The 14,730-nt window shown below is 47.6% G+C and overlaps 1 protein-coding gene across 4 annotated transcripts; it reads left to right on the forward strand.

The window, feature by feature from the left end:
- Positions 1 to 2,031: 2,031 nt before the first annotated feature.
- FLCN (folliculin) lies at positions 2,032 to 14,323 on the forward strand. Of its 4 annotated transcripts, none has more exons than XR_014591169.1 (14): positions 2,032 to 2,085; positions 3,344 to 3,614; positions 4,800 to 4,946; positions 5,596 to 5,817; positions 6,397 to 6,557; positions 7,291 to 7,382; positions 8,139 to 8,329; positions 8,923 to 9,036; positions 9,415 to 9,538; positions 9,795 to 9,926; positions 11,214 to 11,319; positions 12,072 to 13,880; positions 14,006 to 14,125; positions 14,287 to 14,323. XR_014591169.1 is itself a non-coding variant. In XM_083872205.1 (12 exons), the coding sequence occupies exons 2-12, from the start codon at positions 3,366 to 3,368 to the stop codon at positions 12,271 to 12,273; spliced, it is 1,740 nt and encodes a 579-aa protein (XP_083728331.1). In that variant the 5' UTR covers positions 2,032 to 2,085; positions 3,344 to 3,365; the 3' UTR covers positions 12,274 to 13,881. The 4 variants fall into 4 exon arrangements, 1 of the variants encoding a protein (XP_083728331.1); XR_014591170.1 differs by lacking the exon at positions 2,032 to 2,085 and adding an exon at positions 2,224 to 2,280 and having other exon boundaries at positions 14,287 to 14,322; XR_014591171.1 differs by lacking the exon at positions 2,032 to 2,085 and adding an exon at positions 2,589 to 2,897.
- Positions 14,324 to 14,730: the final 407 nt, after the last annotated feature.

Raw genomic sequence — 14,730 nt, forward strand, 5'->3', positions numbered from 1 at the left:
ATAAAGCATTCACCAAAAGTGCTCCAGGGAAGGGCTTTTAAGTCCTAGTTTGATCAACACACATGGTCTGGCATCTGCATGTCTTGAGATAGTGCTGAAATTAAGTCAGATTTTTAATGAAGCAGCTTCTTCCAGGTCTTGGAAGTAATTGCCTGGGCTGTGGTCAGCTGAGAGGCTTCGAGAATATTTGGGCTTTCTGGTTTTAATTTGTATTTACTGCAGAAGGACTTTGCTCAAATCTAGGAACACTGCGTGCTGTGCTGCTCCCAGCTTGGACTCTCAGAGGTCCCGTGGCTTCTTCCCATCTTACACAGTCATAAGATGTGTCCAGGGAATGCTGAGTGCATGCTTTGATATCTGACTCCGATTGTGATGCATTTTAATTAGCAAAGACACAAAATGCACTTCTGAAGGCAGCGTTAGATGTGCAGCTGCGGTTCATAGCCACAGGAGGGGTCTCTAGGCCAGTCACTCAGAGATTTTCAAATGTTTGTGAGAAGGAATGGTTGGAAGCTGTTTGTGTACAACCCCCACTCCTGTTTTTGTGCCGCTGAGGAGCCCCGGTGCGTGACCTCTGCTGAGCCATCACTCCATGGCGTAACTCCAGCTGCCTCCTTCTCCACAACTTCCCTGTGTGTCCCACAGCACAGCCACAGCCCCGTGTTTGTGTTGTCGTAGGCAATCTGTATAACTTAGGAAATGTTCTTCGTGTGGCCACGCTGGCCCGGGAGGTTAGTCCTGAGAAGCTGTTTAAATGTACTATCAGAAAATAAAGATAACAAACGAGTCGTTCTTAGTTTGTCTTAAATGAGATTGCAGGTATTTTGTATTTGGGGGTTCCTTAGGTGGGTGTTTTTTTTTTTTTTTTTTTTTTTTTTGGGGGGGGGGGGGGGGCGGATCTCCTGTTCTGGTTGCTTTTCAGGAGGTGATTCTGGCTGACTGGGGAGGCTGCTGCTTGTCTGCTGTGTGTGTCAGTGCCCTCTGCTGCAGAGCTGTTCAAACCCTGCTGGTGCCTTCTCAGAGCTCTTCTGAGCAATTCTGAGTAGAAATAATATTTCTTTAGTGTCTTTCTTGAGAAGTGCTGCTGCAGTTCCTTGTCTGAGATGGGTTTGGGGATTTTGGATGGAATGCTTTTATTCTGAGCAACCTGATCTCAGACAAGGAACTGCAGCAGCACTTCTCAAGAAAGACACTAAAGAAATAGGTATTTAAAACTCAGTAAGGGGCAAATCCAAGGGGCAGGGAGGAATCTGGTACTTTATTATTTTGAAGCCTAATAGTTGAAATGGAATTTGGCTTAGCTTTCCGTCATAGATTCCTGGAAGTAAACAATCCTTTCATACTTAAGAGAAACAGGAATAGTTTAATGGCAATGAAGAGCCTGACCAGGTTTAACTTGGGCATTTGCTCCCCTGCCCTTCCCGGGCTGTACCTGTGTAAACACCTCCATAGGGCTGCTTTATAAACCGGGAAACGACAATACTTCGAAACCTTCATCTGCCAAAACCTTACATTCTAAGCAATTTAAGGAATTAAGACAGATGGTGGGTGCTGAGCCTCCAGTGGAGAAGTCGCGCCGAGCCTGCGGAGAACACGGCACCGCCCTGAGGCGAGGGAAAGCACCGGGCAGGGGATGTGCGGCGGCCGATGGCGAAGCTCGTTAGCGCGGCACAGTCCGGTCCCGGTCCCGGTCCCGGCTCCGGCTCCGTCGGGGACTCCGCCCGCGGCCACCCCGGTTCCCCTCCCGGGGCCCGCGGGTCACGTGAACCACGGCGCGGCCCGTACCACCAGGCGGGGGGAGCGCGGCCCGCTCCCGGTGTGGCACCCGCGAGTCGCTGGCTGCCGCTGGTCCTTTCTCTGTTCCCGGTGATCGGACACCACTGTTCCCAATCTGCGCTGTGATAGCAGGGCAGGTGTAGCGCGGGAGAGGAGGAGGCGCCTTCCAGACCTCCTCATGTCTCCCTCCCTTGAGGTAATGGCTCCGCCCGGCCCCTGTGGACAGGGCGGCCCTGGGCCGAGCCACTGCGGCAGCCAGGGGGTGGCTGCTCCCCGGGAGAGCGGCGGCACAGCCAGCTCAGCCCCGCGGTACGAACGGATTTCTCATATCTCTCTCTCCTCCTTTGTGCTCCATCTTCTCGCTTCTCCGCAGCGGCGGCGGGCGCGCGGGTGGGGAGTTGTCTGTTCCCGTCTCCCCCCCCCAGCTGGCGGTTGGGTTGGTACGGGCGGTGGGTCAGTCGGTGTCAGGTGCCCGCGGACACGGGACGGGCCGGGGCGGCCGCGGTGAGCGGGGGCTGCGGGCACGGGGAGCCGGGGCTGGGCCGGGGATGACAGGGCACGGGCAACCGGACATTGGGCCCGGCGGGACGGGCCGGGCCGGGTCCGGCAGGGCCTGAGGCGTTCCGGTCCGTGGGCGCTCAGCAAGGCCGGCCCGCTCTGGCCTGAGGCTCCGGGCACTGGGCTCTGGTCTGTGCGACCTCAGCCTTGATCCAGAGGAGGCCACCAAGTTGATCAGAGGGGAGGAGCACCTGTCCTTTGAGGAAAGGCTGGAAAATTTTGGATTGTTCAGCCTAGAGGGGAGGAGGCTTCGGTGTGACCTAATTGTGGCCTTCCAGTACCTGAATGGAACTTACAGGGAAGATGGCGCAAGACTATTTACAGGGGTCTAGAGTGGCAGGAGAGGGGGGAACGGCTTCAAACTGACAGCAGGGTTAGATGGGATATTGGGAAGAAATTGGTCCTGCGAGGGTGATGAGGCCCTGGCACAGGTTGTCGAGAGAAGCTGTGGCTGCCCCAGCCCTGGAAGTGTCCAAGGCCAGGTTGGATGGGGCTCTGAGCAGCCTGGTCGGGTGGAACGTGTCTGTGCCTATGGCAGGAGGTTGTGCTGGATGATTTTCAAGGTCCCTTCTACCCCAAATTGTTCTGGGATTCTCTGAACCTGTCCCTGTAAGACTGGAGGTATCTAGGCATGAGGGATTGGTCCAGTCCTATACACCCCCATGGGGCCTGAAGTGTCCTGGCTCAGTGTCCAGGATCTGGGCATGGCAGGTTGGGTTGCTCAAGGCCATCCCATCAGCAAACAGAAGGTTGGTCCTGGATCAGTGGAATGCCCAGGGAGGTGTTGGAGTCACAGTCCCTGGAGGTGTTTAAGGAAAGGCTGGACATGGCACTCAGTGCTCTGGGTGACAAAATGGGATGCTCACAGGTTGGACTCGATGGTTTTGGAGGTCTCAGGCTCAGGCTGAGCTTAAGGCCAGCTGCTCCCGGTGGATTGCAGGGCAGAACTGGCCCCAGTGAGGCCTTAGCGATCCCGTGTGCTGACCGTGTGCTCTGTCCCTGCCTGCAGGAGGCTGTGCCGAGCCCTCACTATGAATGCTATCGTTGCCCTGTGCCATTTCTGTGAGCTCCACGGCCCTCGCACCCTGTTCTGCACCGAGGTGCTGCATTCGCCGCTCCCGCAGGGCGCCGGCAGCGGGGACATCTCTGGGCAGAATGAGCAGGCGGAGGAGGAGGAAGGCGGGATCCAGATGAGCAGCCGGATCCGCTCGCACAGCCCGGCTGAAGGGGCCAGCGCCGACTCCAGCAGCCCAGGGCCAAAGAAATCAGACATGTGTGAGGCAAGTGTGAAAATCTGTGTGTGGGTATCAGTGTCCTTAGCTTGGGCTAAAGGGCTCTGGGATTCTCTGAGGCAAATTGAATTGTTTAGAGACAAATAAAAATGTGAACAGCACTTGTTTTGTACGTGTCAGTGCCAGAAGATCTCAAAGTCCTCATAAACTGCAAGCTAGCCCAATCCTAATGACCTATGACAGGAGGATGAAGGAGCTGTTGTTGAATACATACACCTTGACAGGACCTGGAGGTCTCTAAACTCTGTGATCTGTGATTCTCTTGTGGCTGAGAAACGCTTTCTGCATCCTCAGAGAGCACTTACTTTGTTAGATTAGGTCAGGTCATTTATTAATAGTACTTTTAAGAGCAGTATTGGTTAGAAACAAAAAGAAAGGCAAAACCAATTAAAACAATAGGGAAAATGTATATTCTCAGTCATTCAGGGCTTTTCAGCTGGAGAAGAGAAGTTTGTTTGGAGACCTCACAGCAACCTTCCAGTGTCTGAAGGGGCCTGCAGGGAATCCAGAGAGGGGCTCTTCATCAGTGATAGGACAAGGAGGAGTGTGTTGAGACTGAAAGAGGGGAAATTTAGGTCAGATATTCTAAAGAAATTGTTCCTTATCAGGGTGATGAGGCCATGGCACAGGTTAACCAGAGAAGCTGTGGCTGCCCCTGGATCCTTGGAAGTGTCCAAGGCCAGGTTGGATTGGACTTGGAGTAACCTGGGATAGTGGAAGGTGTCCCTGCCTATAGCAGGAGGTGGAATGAGGTGATATTTAAGGTCCCTTCCAACTCAAACCATTCCATGATTCTATGATCCTCATACTTGTCTTCTATCAGTACTTCCTCTAACATATTTATTATTTACTTTTCCTTCAGTTTTGTTTGGCCAGTTGGTTTCACAGCTGCTGTAACTGAACTTTACCAGCTGTAGAGCCAGCACCAAGCTCACAGTGAAATTAAATAGCGGAAAATGAGCACAAGATGAGAGGAAGTACGTCAGACTTTTGTGTGAGGAGCTGGGTTCAAATCCTGACCCTGACTCACCTTCCTTGCCTTCTGAGTTGCGTGTTCCTGTCCGTGTCTGCAAATAACATTTTATGGTGCTTTGGAGTGAACAGCCAGAGCTCTTTGGAAACCTGAGATAACTGCACGGTCACTGATGGCTGGATTTGCTTTTCTGCCTTCAGGGCTGCCGCTCTCTTGCAGGAGGACACCCGGGGTACGTCAGCCACGACAAAGAAACCTCCATCAAGTACGTCAGCCACCAGCACCCAAACCACCCCCAGCTGTTCAGCATCGTGCGCCAGGCCTGCGTCCGCAGCCTCAGCTGTGAGGTACCTGCCTTAGGGGACAGGGAAATGCTGTTTGTGGCTCCTGTAGCACTGCAAAGCCAGGATATTCCAGTGCTGGTCCTGGCTACTCTGTGCAGGCTGGAACGTGGAAGGAACCAGGTGGAAAGACAGGCAGAGAAGTCTGTTTATTCCAGGAGTTGTGGTATTTTTTAAGCTTGATCTTTGGTGACCTCAGGGGTTCCTTCCTCTCATCTTGTGAGGCTGAAAATGTCCCCTTCTTGGTTTTGTTCCTTGTGCTTATTATTTGTCATTGTAAGATAACCTGTTTTTTTTTGTAAAAACCTCCGAATGTGGTGTTGAGTGCCCTTTGTAGACCATTAATACTCATCCTCTAACAGACATGAAGGAAAAACCTTACAGATTAATGAGTGTTTGTGTGTCAAGATCAGCAAATTTCCTTCTGGATTCTCAGTATTGTAGTTAAATGGAGCTAAATTCTTAAAATACAGTTAAATGGAAGGATTTGGAGTGTTTGTAGGATACCTCGGGAGGGCTGTTTGACCACACTTTCGGGATAATAGCATAAAAAGGCTTCATTTTTTTACCAAGTGGGTGTTAAAGTGCCAGAAGCTGTTTAGTTGATTACTCTGTGATGTGTTTAATGACATTGGTGTGTGTCCCTTCCCTTCAGGTCTGCCCAGGACGTGAAGGCCCTATTTTTTTTGGAGATGAACAGCATGGTTTTGTGTTCAGCCACACCTTCTTCATCAAAGACAGCCTGGCCCGAGGTTTCCAGCGCTGGTACAGCATCATCACCATCATGATGGACCGGATTTACCTCATCAACTCCTGGCCTTTCTTGTTGGGAAAAATCAGAGGCATCATTGATGAGCTGCAGGGCAAAGCACTGAAGGTGGGTCAGTGCACAGAATCACTGTGACTCAGTGTCTCGGTCGTGATCCCTGGTTGACAGCTGAGTCAAAAAGCTGATCCAGCTCATGCCAGGGTGGTCATTAAGATTGACACAAGGCCCAGGAGGATGGTGTGCATCCCCATCCCTGGAAGTGTTCACAGCCAGGTTGGACAGGGCTTGGAGCATCCTACTCTCATGGTAGGTGGCAGGGGGGTTGGAACAAGTTGATCTTTCCAACCCAAACCATTCCAGGATTCGGTGTCTGGGGATGTAGGAGAGAAGGAACAGGGTGTTTCCGTCATTGGAAACACTCAGTGATTTTCACAGGCCTCATAGACAATAGCTTTGTTATAAATGTATGTAAGTAAATCTGGGAAGGACAACAATTTTGGAGCACAAGTGATAGTTCTAGTCCATCTAAGAATAAGATGTGCCTTCTCTCTGTTTTCCCATGATTTCCCATGAGTGTATGTGACGCACCTTTTTCACTTGGTATTTTTGTTGTGTTTTTTTTTCCTGAGCTCTGTGCAAACACTGAATCCCTTTGAGTCTGTGACAGAGGCCTTGCTGTGTGTGCAGGTGTTTGAGGCAGAGCAGTTTGGGTGTCCCCAGCGAGCCCAGCGCATGAACACGGCCTTCACCCCCTTCCTGCACCAGCGCAACGGCAATGCCGCCCGCTCCCTGACCTCCCTGACCAACGACGAGAACCTCTGGGCCTGCCTGCACACCTCCTTTGCTTGGTAATGCCACTGCTGCTCTCAGCTTCTTCCTCAAGAGGATATTGCCATATCCTGAAAGAGTGGGAATTATTTGGGTTTTGCTTTTTGGGTTTTTTTTTTTGAGGTAGTGCTTAAACTTTGTTAAGTTGCATCTGAATTGGAAGGAGCCAACACTGATGTCTTTAGGACAAAAAAAAGTCTTGTTGCTGTGAAGTAAAACTAAGGTGGCAGCTGATAGAAGCCATGGCTATACAGATGGAAAAGTTTTGCAGTGGAAGTGTGGAAGAAAGGAATAAAAGATGGTCCTACCCCCAGTGCGTTGCACCTCGAATTCACACATGACAGACCGTGGTGGTTCACCTGGGAGTGCCCCTGTGCTGGGATCCGTAGCGTGGGAGGTGCAGCCATTGGGCTCTGAGAGAGTCCAGTTGCTCCAGAGTCTGACTGGCTCATTAAATGTCCCTGGAAAGATGCCACAGGGGGAGTTGCAACACTGGCATGTGATTTGGATGGGGGATAAGCACACTGCACAAAGAAAATGCAGAATGCTGGGATCTGGGTGACTTTGTGTGGAAGGGATTGTCAGATAGGCTGATAGTCCCAGGCTGAGGAGAGCACAGGGATGTGCTGAAAGGTAGCACAAAGTGGTTAGTGGTTGGATGTTTTGTTTGACAACATGACATCAAGTTTCTTAGTGGATTTTTGCACCTGGTAAGCTGCATGACTCTGCTTCTCTTCTTTTCAATGTCCCCAGGCTTCTGAAGGCTTGTGGTAGCCGGCTTACAGAGAAGCTTCTGGAGGGAGCTCCCACAGAAGACACCCTCGTTCAGATGGAAAAACTTGCAGGTGAGACAAAGGTTTCCAGAGCTGCAAAGACCCTCTGAGAATGCTTTAGATGATGAAACACTGAGTCCTTTGATCAGCATCTCAAGCACAGCCATTGCTCATCAACTTTACCTTTCTGGTAGTCTCTGCAGCAGAGAGGCACTCTCCTATCTAGAGATGGCTCTGACAGGAATGTGAAATCCAGGCAGCTCAAAGGCTCTCTGCACGTGGTGTTTGTCACTTGAGTAGCAGTGTTGCATCATCAAGATTATTGTTCTCTGTGGCTGGACTGGCCCTCCCAGTGAATCTCTACAGCCAAAAGGATTTGCAGTCACAACATACAGATTTCTTGCTTCTTTTTCTACAAACTTTCTAAAATTAAAGGATCAATTTCTTTTTCCTGTGTTGAATTATTTTATTAACCATGTAGACTAGAATCTACAAAACTTTGTCCATTCTATAACCTTTAAAATAAGAATAGAGAACATAGCTGATCAAAAAATGTGACTTTCTGTTCTGAAAGATGAAATTGAAAATTCCTTCTTCACCCTTCAGTAGTTATTTTTTATCTGAATTAACACTTAGGTGTGTCTCTGCTGCTGCCAGTACTTTCAGTTACTGTGTTCTGATCTCTCTCTTCCCACATACACCCAAAATCACATGGCTGCAGCATGTGAGTACTTTCCAGTTTCCATTCCTAGAGAGCAGCAGTTTTTATGACCAATCTGCCTTTTTTTTTTTTTTTTTTTTTTTTTTTTTTTTTTTTTTTTTTTCTAGATCTGAAAGAAGAGTCAGAAGGCTGGGATGGTTCTGAGGAAGAAGAGAAGCCTTCTTCCCAGCCAGATGTTGTAGAAGGGCAGGAGCTGTCCAAAAGCTCCCCTGAACCATCTCTGATGCCAGATTGCAACAGCTGGAATGTAGCTCACAGGAGGTTGTCTGTCTTTCGCTCTCTCAGGCACATGAGACAGGTGAGAAAGGCTGCAGATTTCACAAGCTCTTTTCTCCTGATAATGTTATTTTTTTTTTCAAAGATACATTTATTTCCTGCAATCTGCACATCCCCTGGTGCTGTGTTCAGCACAGTGCCTGCCCAGCCAGGAACATGATGTGAACTGGTGAACTGCATCTCTGGGCACACTCCCTCCCTCACGTGGGCCTCTGATGATCCTCAGTCATGTGGGTTGGGGTCAGATGATTTCTCTCAAATTCTGCACTTCTCTTCTTCCCAAGAACAGTGGCAGTAATTTAATGCAGAGATTGTGCAGCATCTTCAAAGCCAAGTAATATTTGCTTAAAAAAAAAAAAATCAGAGGGGAAAAATGTTACAGGTATAATAAATTATTCTGTATGGATCTTGCTTTTCTCCTGTGCTCCCAGTGACCTGGCTGAGGAGGAAGGTTCATGAGCCCAAGGTTCATGTGTTAAATTTCTATGTCCATTCCTGCTCTTCAGGTCTAGCCATTTTCCTACTTGTCACTCATGTTTTTAACAGGGCAAACTAGACATTCCACTCATTTTTATAACCAATGCAGAATAGTTTGGTTTTGGTTTTTTTTTCCAGGTTCTTGGGGCATCAGCATTCCGAATGCTGGCTTGGCATGTTCTGATGGGGAATCAGGTGATCTGGAAAGCTCGGGATATGGATCTTGTCCAGTCTGCCTTTGATGTCCTACGGGTAGAAACCTTTTCCTTTGTTTCTTGGCTGCATATTTTTACATGTATTTTTCTACTACTCCAGCCGTTATAATGATCTGCCCCTGACATGTAATCTTGTGAAGACTGTTCTCAATTACGTGGTTTTGAAAAAACAGCAACCAAAAAAACCCCCAAAAACATACACAAAACAAAGTCCCCTCAGCCTTTGGATATTTATCTTGCTTGTCCTCAGCAGGACTGCAGGGGCTCTCAAGCTGAGTAAGCTTTGATTCCCCCAAATCAAGAGCATCTGCCTAAGCAGTGCTCCAGGTCTTGGTTAGCCCTGGAAGTCAGGGAGAGAACTGTATTTACTTGTTTAATTCCAGAGTTTCTCTGGGCTGGTTTGCTCCCCCTGCAGACGATGCTGCCCGTGGGGTGCGTGCGGATCATCCCCTACAGTGACCAGTATGAGGAGGCCTATCGCTGCAACTTCCTGGGCCTGAGCCCACACGTCCAAATCCCACCACACATCCTGTCCTCTGGTGAGAGCCTGCTGCAGAACCCTCTCCCCTCCCTGTCATGTTAAAGGACTATTTTTTAATTTTTTTTTTTTTAATAAGTATTGGATGCGTGAAATAAAACCTGAACCGCTTCATTTTGTTTTCCCCGTGTCTTTGCCTGGTCAGTGACTGGAAGATGTGACACCTTCTGTAGGCACTGATCATAGCAGGGTCTGTAGCTGTGTTTTGGAATCTGAGCTAGCACAGCTCATGCTCTTTTGGGCTCTTGTTGCTCCAGAGTTTGCAGTCCTTGTGGAAGTCCGTGCTGCCACCCGCTCCAGCCTCTACCCAACCCTGTTTGATGATGAGCAGTCCCTCAACAAGTACGAGTTTGTTGTCACCAGTGGGAGCCCCGTTGCAGCAGATCGAGGTGGGTGATTTGGAAGCAGAAAGAATCTCTGTCCCTGAGATTAAAAGAGCATATTGATCTTTAACTGGTTTTCATGTACTGGCCCTTAAGGAGGTCTGAATAGAAGCCAGGTCAATATTCAGCTGGGGTTTAGCTGTTTGAGGTGAGGTTCACCACAGATTGTTCAATTATAAAAGATTTTATAATCTTTTTATGATCTCTACCAGATCAGCATTTTGCCTATTAATTTTTGTAAATGAGAAATGGATTCTGTAACATAGATATAAGAAAAAACTGTAGGGAAATTCTGTAACCCACAGTGAACACTTTCAATCCTGAAATACTTGTGTGTTTATTTTGAGTAAGACTAACTTGTAAGGACCATGACATCACTTAATTTTTCATGTTCCTCTTGCTAGCCAAATATGACTGATAGAGAAATACCCAGAGTTTTTTACTGAATTTTACCTACTTCGTTCCAGCAGTTGAACACTTGCTCGTAGAAGTGATTTGAGTCAGGTCCATCAGTCTTGTCTTTTCTGGGAAGTCTTAATGTAGATGAATTGGCTTCACTGAGTGTCTCAAAAGACATGGCAGATGGCTCATCCTTCCTCTCTGTCCCTGAAGACAGAGATGGAAAGCAGAGACTTGCTCTCCCCATAGTGCTCTTCCTCTTGTTGATCTCACATGTATAAATACACCAGTTTATTTTCCATCCAGTCAGATCCATGTCTAGAAACATCTGGACAAAAATAGTCACAGGAAGGTCTTTTCTCCACCCCAGCATAAAACTTACTAGGCTATGGACTGCTGGGAAAAAAGTCTCCTAGGGACTTCCAAAAAGTGGTCCAGGAATGCCTTGGGTTGGTTGGTATTTTTTCACTAAATATCCTGAAACTGCCCCTAACAAGAGGAACATTAAATCAAGTATAAGTTGAGGGTTTATATTTTAATATGTGTGTTTGTATATTGTATAAGGAAGCATGAAGGTTTTTTCATAACCTTGTGTTTTTAATGATCTTTTGATAAGGGCACAACAAAAGCTAGGCAGGAGTTTAAAAGTGGATCTGAAGAAAAAACAAATGCCCCCTGTCTGGATGTTCCAGGGTCCTTCACTAAATTCCTTGTTGTTTCTTGGATCAGATGTTTTTCTAATGGGATGATCTTTAGCTCTTCTTCCATGGAAATGAAATCCCAGTAGGCCACTGCGGGATATATTTAACAATTATTAGCAGTAAAGGTGTAAGCAGTAACCTGTAGCTTGTGTGTCCTGTTTCTCACCCTTTCCCTCTTTTTCTGCTCCTGTAGTTGGCCCAACAATCTTGAACAAGATCGAGGCTGCCCTGACCAACCAGAACCTCTCTGTGGATGTTGTGGATCAGTGCCTTGTTTGCCTGAAGGAGGAGTGGATGAAGTGAGTACAAGTGCCTTGCTTTCAGAGGAGCAGCTTTGGTGCTGCTCCTGGAACAGTAACTGCAGAGTGCAGGACACACTTTAGTCAGGTCACTTCTGCTGCAGTTCAGTAGTAGTTGGATTTAAAGGAACAAATTAAGTCAGGAGTTAAGAATTTTCTACTCTAGTCCTAACTCTCTTTTTGGCTTTCAGCAGTTCTTAACCTTTATGCTTCAGTTCACACATCTGTAGGTTACCTGCATGACAACACCTGTCTGCCTCACCTTGGTTAGGAGGATTAAATATGCAAATCCCTCTCTGCCTGTCAGTGGGGCCATAGCCCAGCACAAGTAACACCCAAACACTTGCCCGGGTTCTGCCTTCAGGCACTGCATTTCAGAGGTGCAGGTAGCTGTAAAGGAAGACCAGTCAGTCATGTGAAATAATTCATGGAACATCATGACTTTGTGAATTTACCTGAAGGCAGATGGGCACTGGATGTGTCTCCCAAGTTGTCACAATTAATTGTTCTACTTTCCGCTAGAATGGAAAAACCAAACTGGAAATATGCCCATTCTTGCTGAAAATGAGTTATCTCCCTAAATAATCACCCTCCTTCATCAAAGCATGGGAAAACTTTCAATAAAACACTGATTGAAGCTTTTATTAAGATTTAGTTGCAGTAGGTGCCAAGGGAAGCTCCAGTTCCTCCTTGTTCCGTGTTTGATGGCATGTGAGTCCATTGATAATGACAGCAATCTCTTGTCCCTGCAGTAAAGTGAAAGTCCTCTTTAAATTCACTAAAGTGGACAGCAGACCCAAGGAGGATACCCAAAAACTGCTGAGCATTCTGGGAGCTGCAGAGGAGGACAATGTCAAACTTCTCAAGTTCTGGATGACCGGCCTGAGCAAGACGTACAAGTCCCACCTGATGTCAACCGTTCGCAGCCCGACGTCCTCAGAATCCCGGAATTAAAGGTGCCCAACCTCCCCTGCTGCCTTCAGAGAAGGGCAGGGAACCCCTGGTTACCTCTGCTGATCCTGCAGCATGTGCTTTTTAGGTGGATAGTGATGCTTCATCACTATCCTCCTGGTCCTCAAACCAACTTGAAGAGTGACTTGAGTCTTTTCTACTTGCTGTGAGACTGGACTAATAAGTGCTAATCCACAGTGCTGCTGTCTCTCCTGGAACTCTGCTCTCAATCTAGACGTGCACACTCAAGACTAAAACACAGCAACGCTCAAAGAATCAGCTAAATTAATTAAAATCCCATCCTGTCCTCATTAAGTGTCATGGTGTGGCAGCAGGCCTCACCTTTAGATTCCTTGGCAGGCCTGTGACAACATCCAGAACTCCTGGGAGTGCATATGGTTAATCTCACTGAAATCCCACATAAATCTCCCTAAATGCCTGAGAGAACAAGAACCAAAAATAAGGGGCACGTCACAGGGTATGGATCACATGTAAATTATTTCAAACCACTTTGTGCTCAGATTTAAGAGACTATTTTCTGCTGTAGCATAAGTCAGGATATCCCATGGGAGTCCTGTCACTCTTTATTTATTTATATCTTAACTCGAGACGGTTTTAGCATTTGCTTTGGAAATCTTGTCTGGGAGGCTAAATTGTAAAATAGGAAATCTCAAAATGCAGCCTGCTTGCCTCTCAGAGGGGAAAATACTCGCCTTGTTTTGCCTGTGGTTGCAGAACTTCCAGGTAATGAAGATAACCTCGCCAGGATAAGGTTCTCTTCTGTCTTTTTTAGCTTCCTAATTAAGTTAAGCAGAAGAGATTCAACCTGTAGGTGCTCCCTTATATAACTCTATAGTAGCCATTTTTGCTTAATAGTTGATGAAAACATTGGTGCATTTTTTAATTACCTAACCAGATATTCCTTATCTGTACTGTAAGGAATCACTGTTTCTGTTGTGAAGTCTGGGGTTTATGTCTTTTTTTTTGTTGTTTTTCTGGATCATTATTGGGAACACTTGACATTACCACAGATATTTTGAACAAGCTAAAGGCAGGTTTTACCCAGGTGACCTTCTACACTCACTCAAGCTCAGAGAGGATGTTCCAGCTTGTCACAAGTTCTGTTCTTATATATAAAATATGGAGGTTGATTTTTGTCTGGAACATCTGTAAAATGGAGACAGGCATTAAATCTCATAAGAGCTATTTTTGTAAAATGAACAAAGCCTGATTTTGTGTTTATTCTCAGTGTGTTTGTGCTGTGGTGGGGGAAAGCAGCAACTGCTCCACAAAATTCCTGCATCCTTAGCCTAGATCTAATGTAGAGAATTTAATACAGGTCTTTTCCTCTTATCTTTGTATTAATTTCTTGTTGACTGACCTAGTAATCTGTATTTCAAAACTATTCTGATCCAATCCAAAGCTGTGTAACAGAGCAGGTGAGATGTCATTTGGCGTGGAGACCTTCTTGATTACTGAATTTGTTTTGTCTTTAAAAAACCAGCTCTTCCAAGCAATCCAACATCAAAACCTAACCTAGTGGTTCCTTCCAAAACAGCAGAGGGTTGATCACAAGGTTGAGCCTGGCTGCTGCTTCTCCCTTTTTCTTGGTGAGTCGTCCACGATGTTGATCCCTCTCCGTCCCGATCTGAAACGAGGCTGTCATGGACAAGCAGACTCAGTTTTGAGCCAGGGCAAGGAAACCATTAACTTAACATTAATAAAATGCCCACAGGAAAGAAGGGGGAGAGCTGCCAAGTCAGTGAACCTCCAGCCCAGCTGTGCTTGCCTGCCAGAACACATCTATCCATGGGATTGCCAAATGATTGCCTGGGCAGGTTCCTGCAGCTCGCAGGTGAGGCCGCAGTGCTCCCTTTGCCGTCAGCGAGAGCTGGAATGTGCACAACTTAATTAACAAAAAAATCATGTCTGCAGACATCTTTCACCACCCTCCTTCCCTCCAAATGATACACCTCAGAGACAAACTGATTGAGGCAGGATAATTCTTTATTACAGTGTGATTTCTGCCTGGCTGAGCAGCGTGTACCTGGGAGCGAGGTGAGTGCTGCAGCTGCCGTGTGATGGAGCCAGTGCTGGGGCACTGCTGGCTGCAGTTACAGACAAAGCCTGCTGGTACCAGTTCTGCCACCGCGGTCCCTTCAGGTGATTGTCCCCCTCTGTCCTGCCCTCATAAGACTCCACCTGCAGAGCTGCCTCCAGCTCTGGGGCCCACAGCATTGAGGATGTGGAGCTGCTGGAGCGAGGGCAGAGGAGGCAACAAATGTTCTCCAAGGGTTGGAGCCCCTCTGTTCTGGAGCCAGGCTGGGAGAGCTGGGGATGTTCACCTGCACGAGGTGACAGGAGATCTTAGAGCCCCTTCCAGGACCTAAAGGGGCTCCAAGAGAGCTGGAGAGGGACTCTGTATGATAGCCTGGAGCAACAGGACAAGGGGGAATGGCT

Source organism: Zosterops lateralis (assembly GCF_965231275.1).
Source record: "Zosterops lateralis genome assembly, chromosome: 15".
Taxonomy (NCBI): Eukaryota; Metazoa; Chordata; class Aves; order Passeriformes; family Zosteropidae; genus Zosterops; species Zosterops lateralis.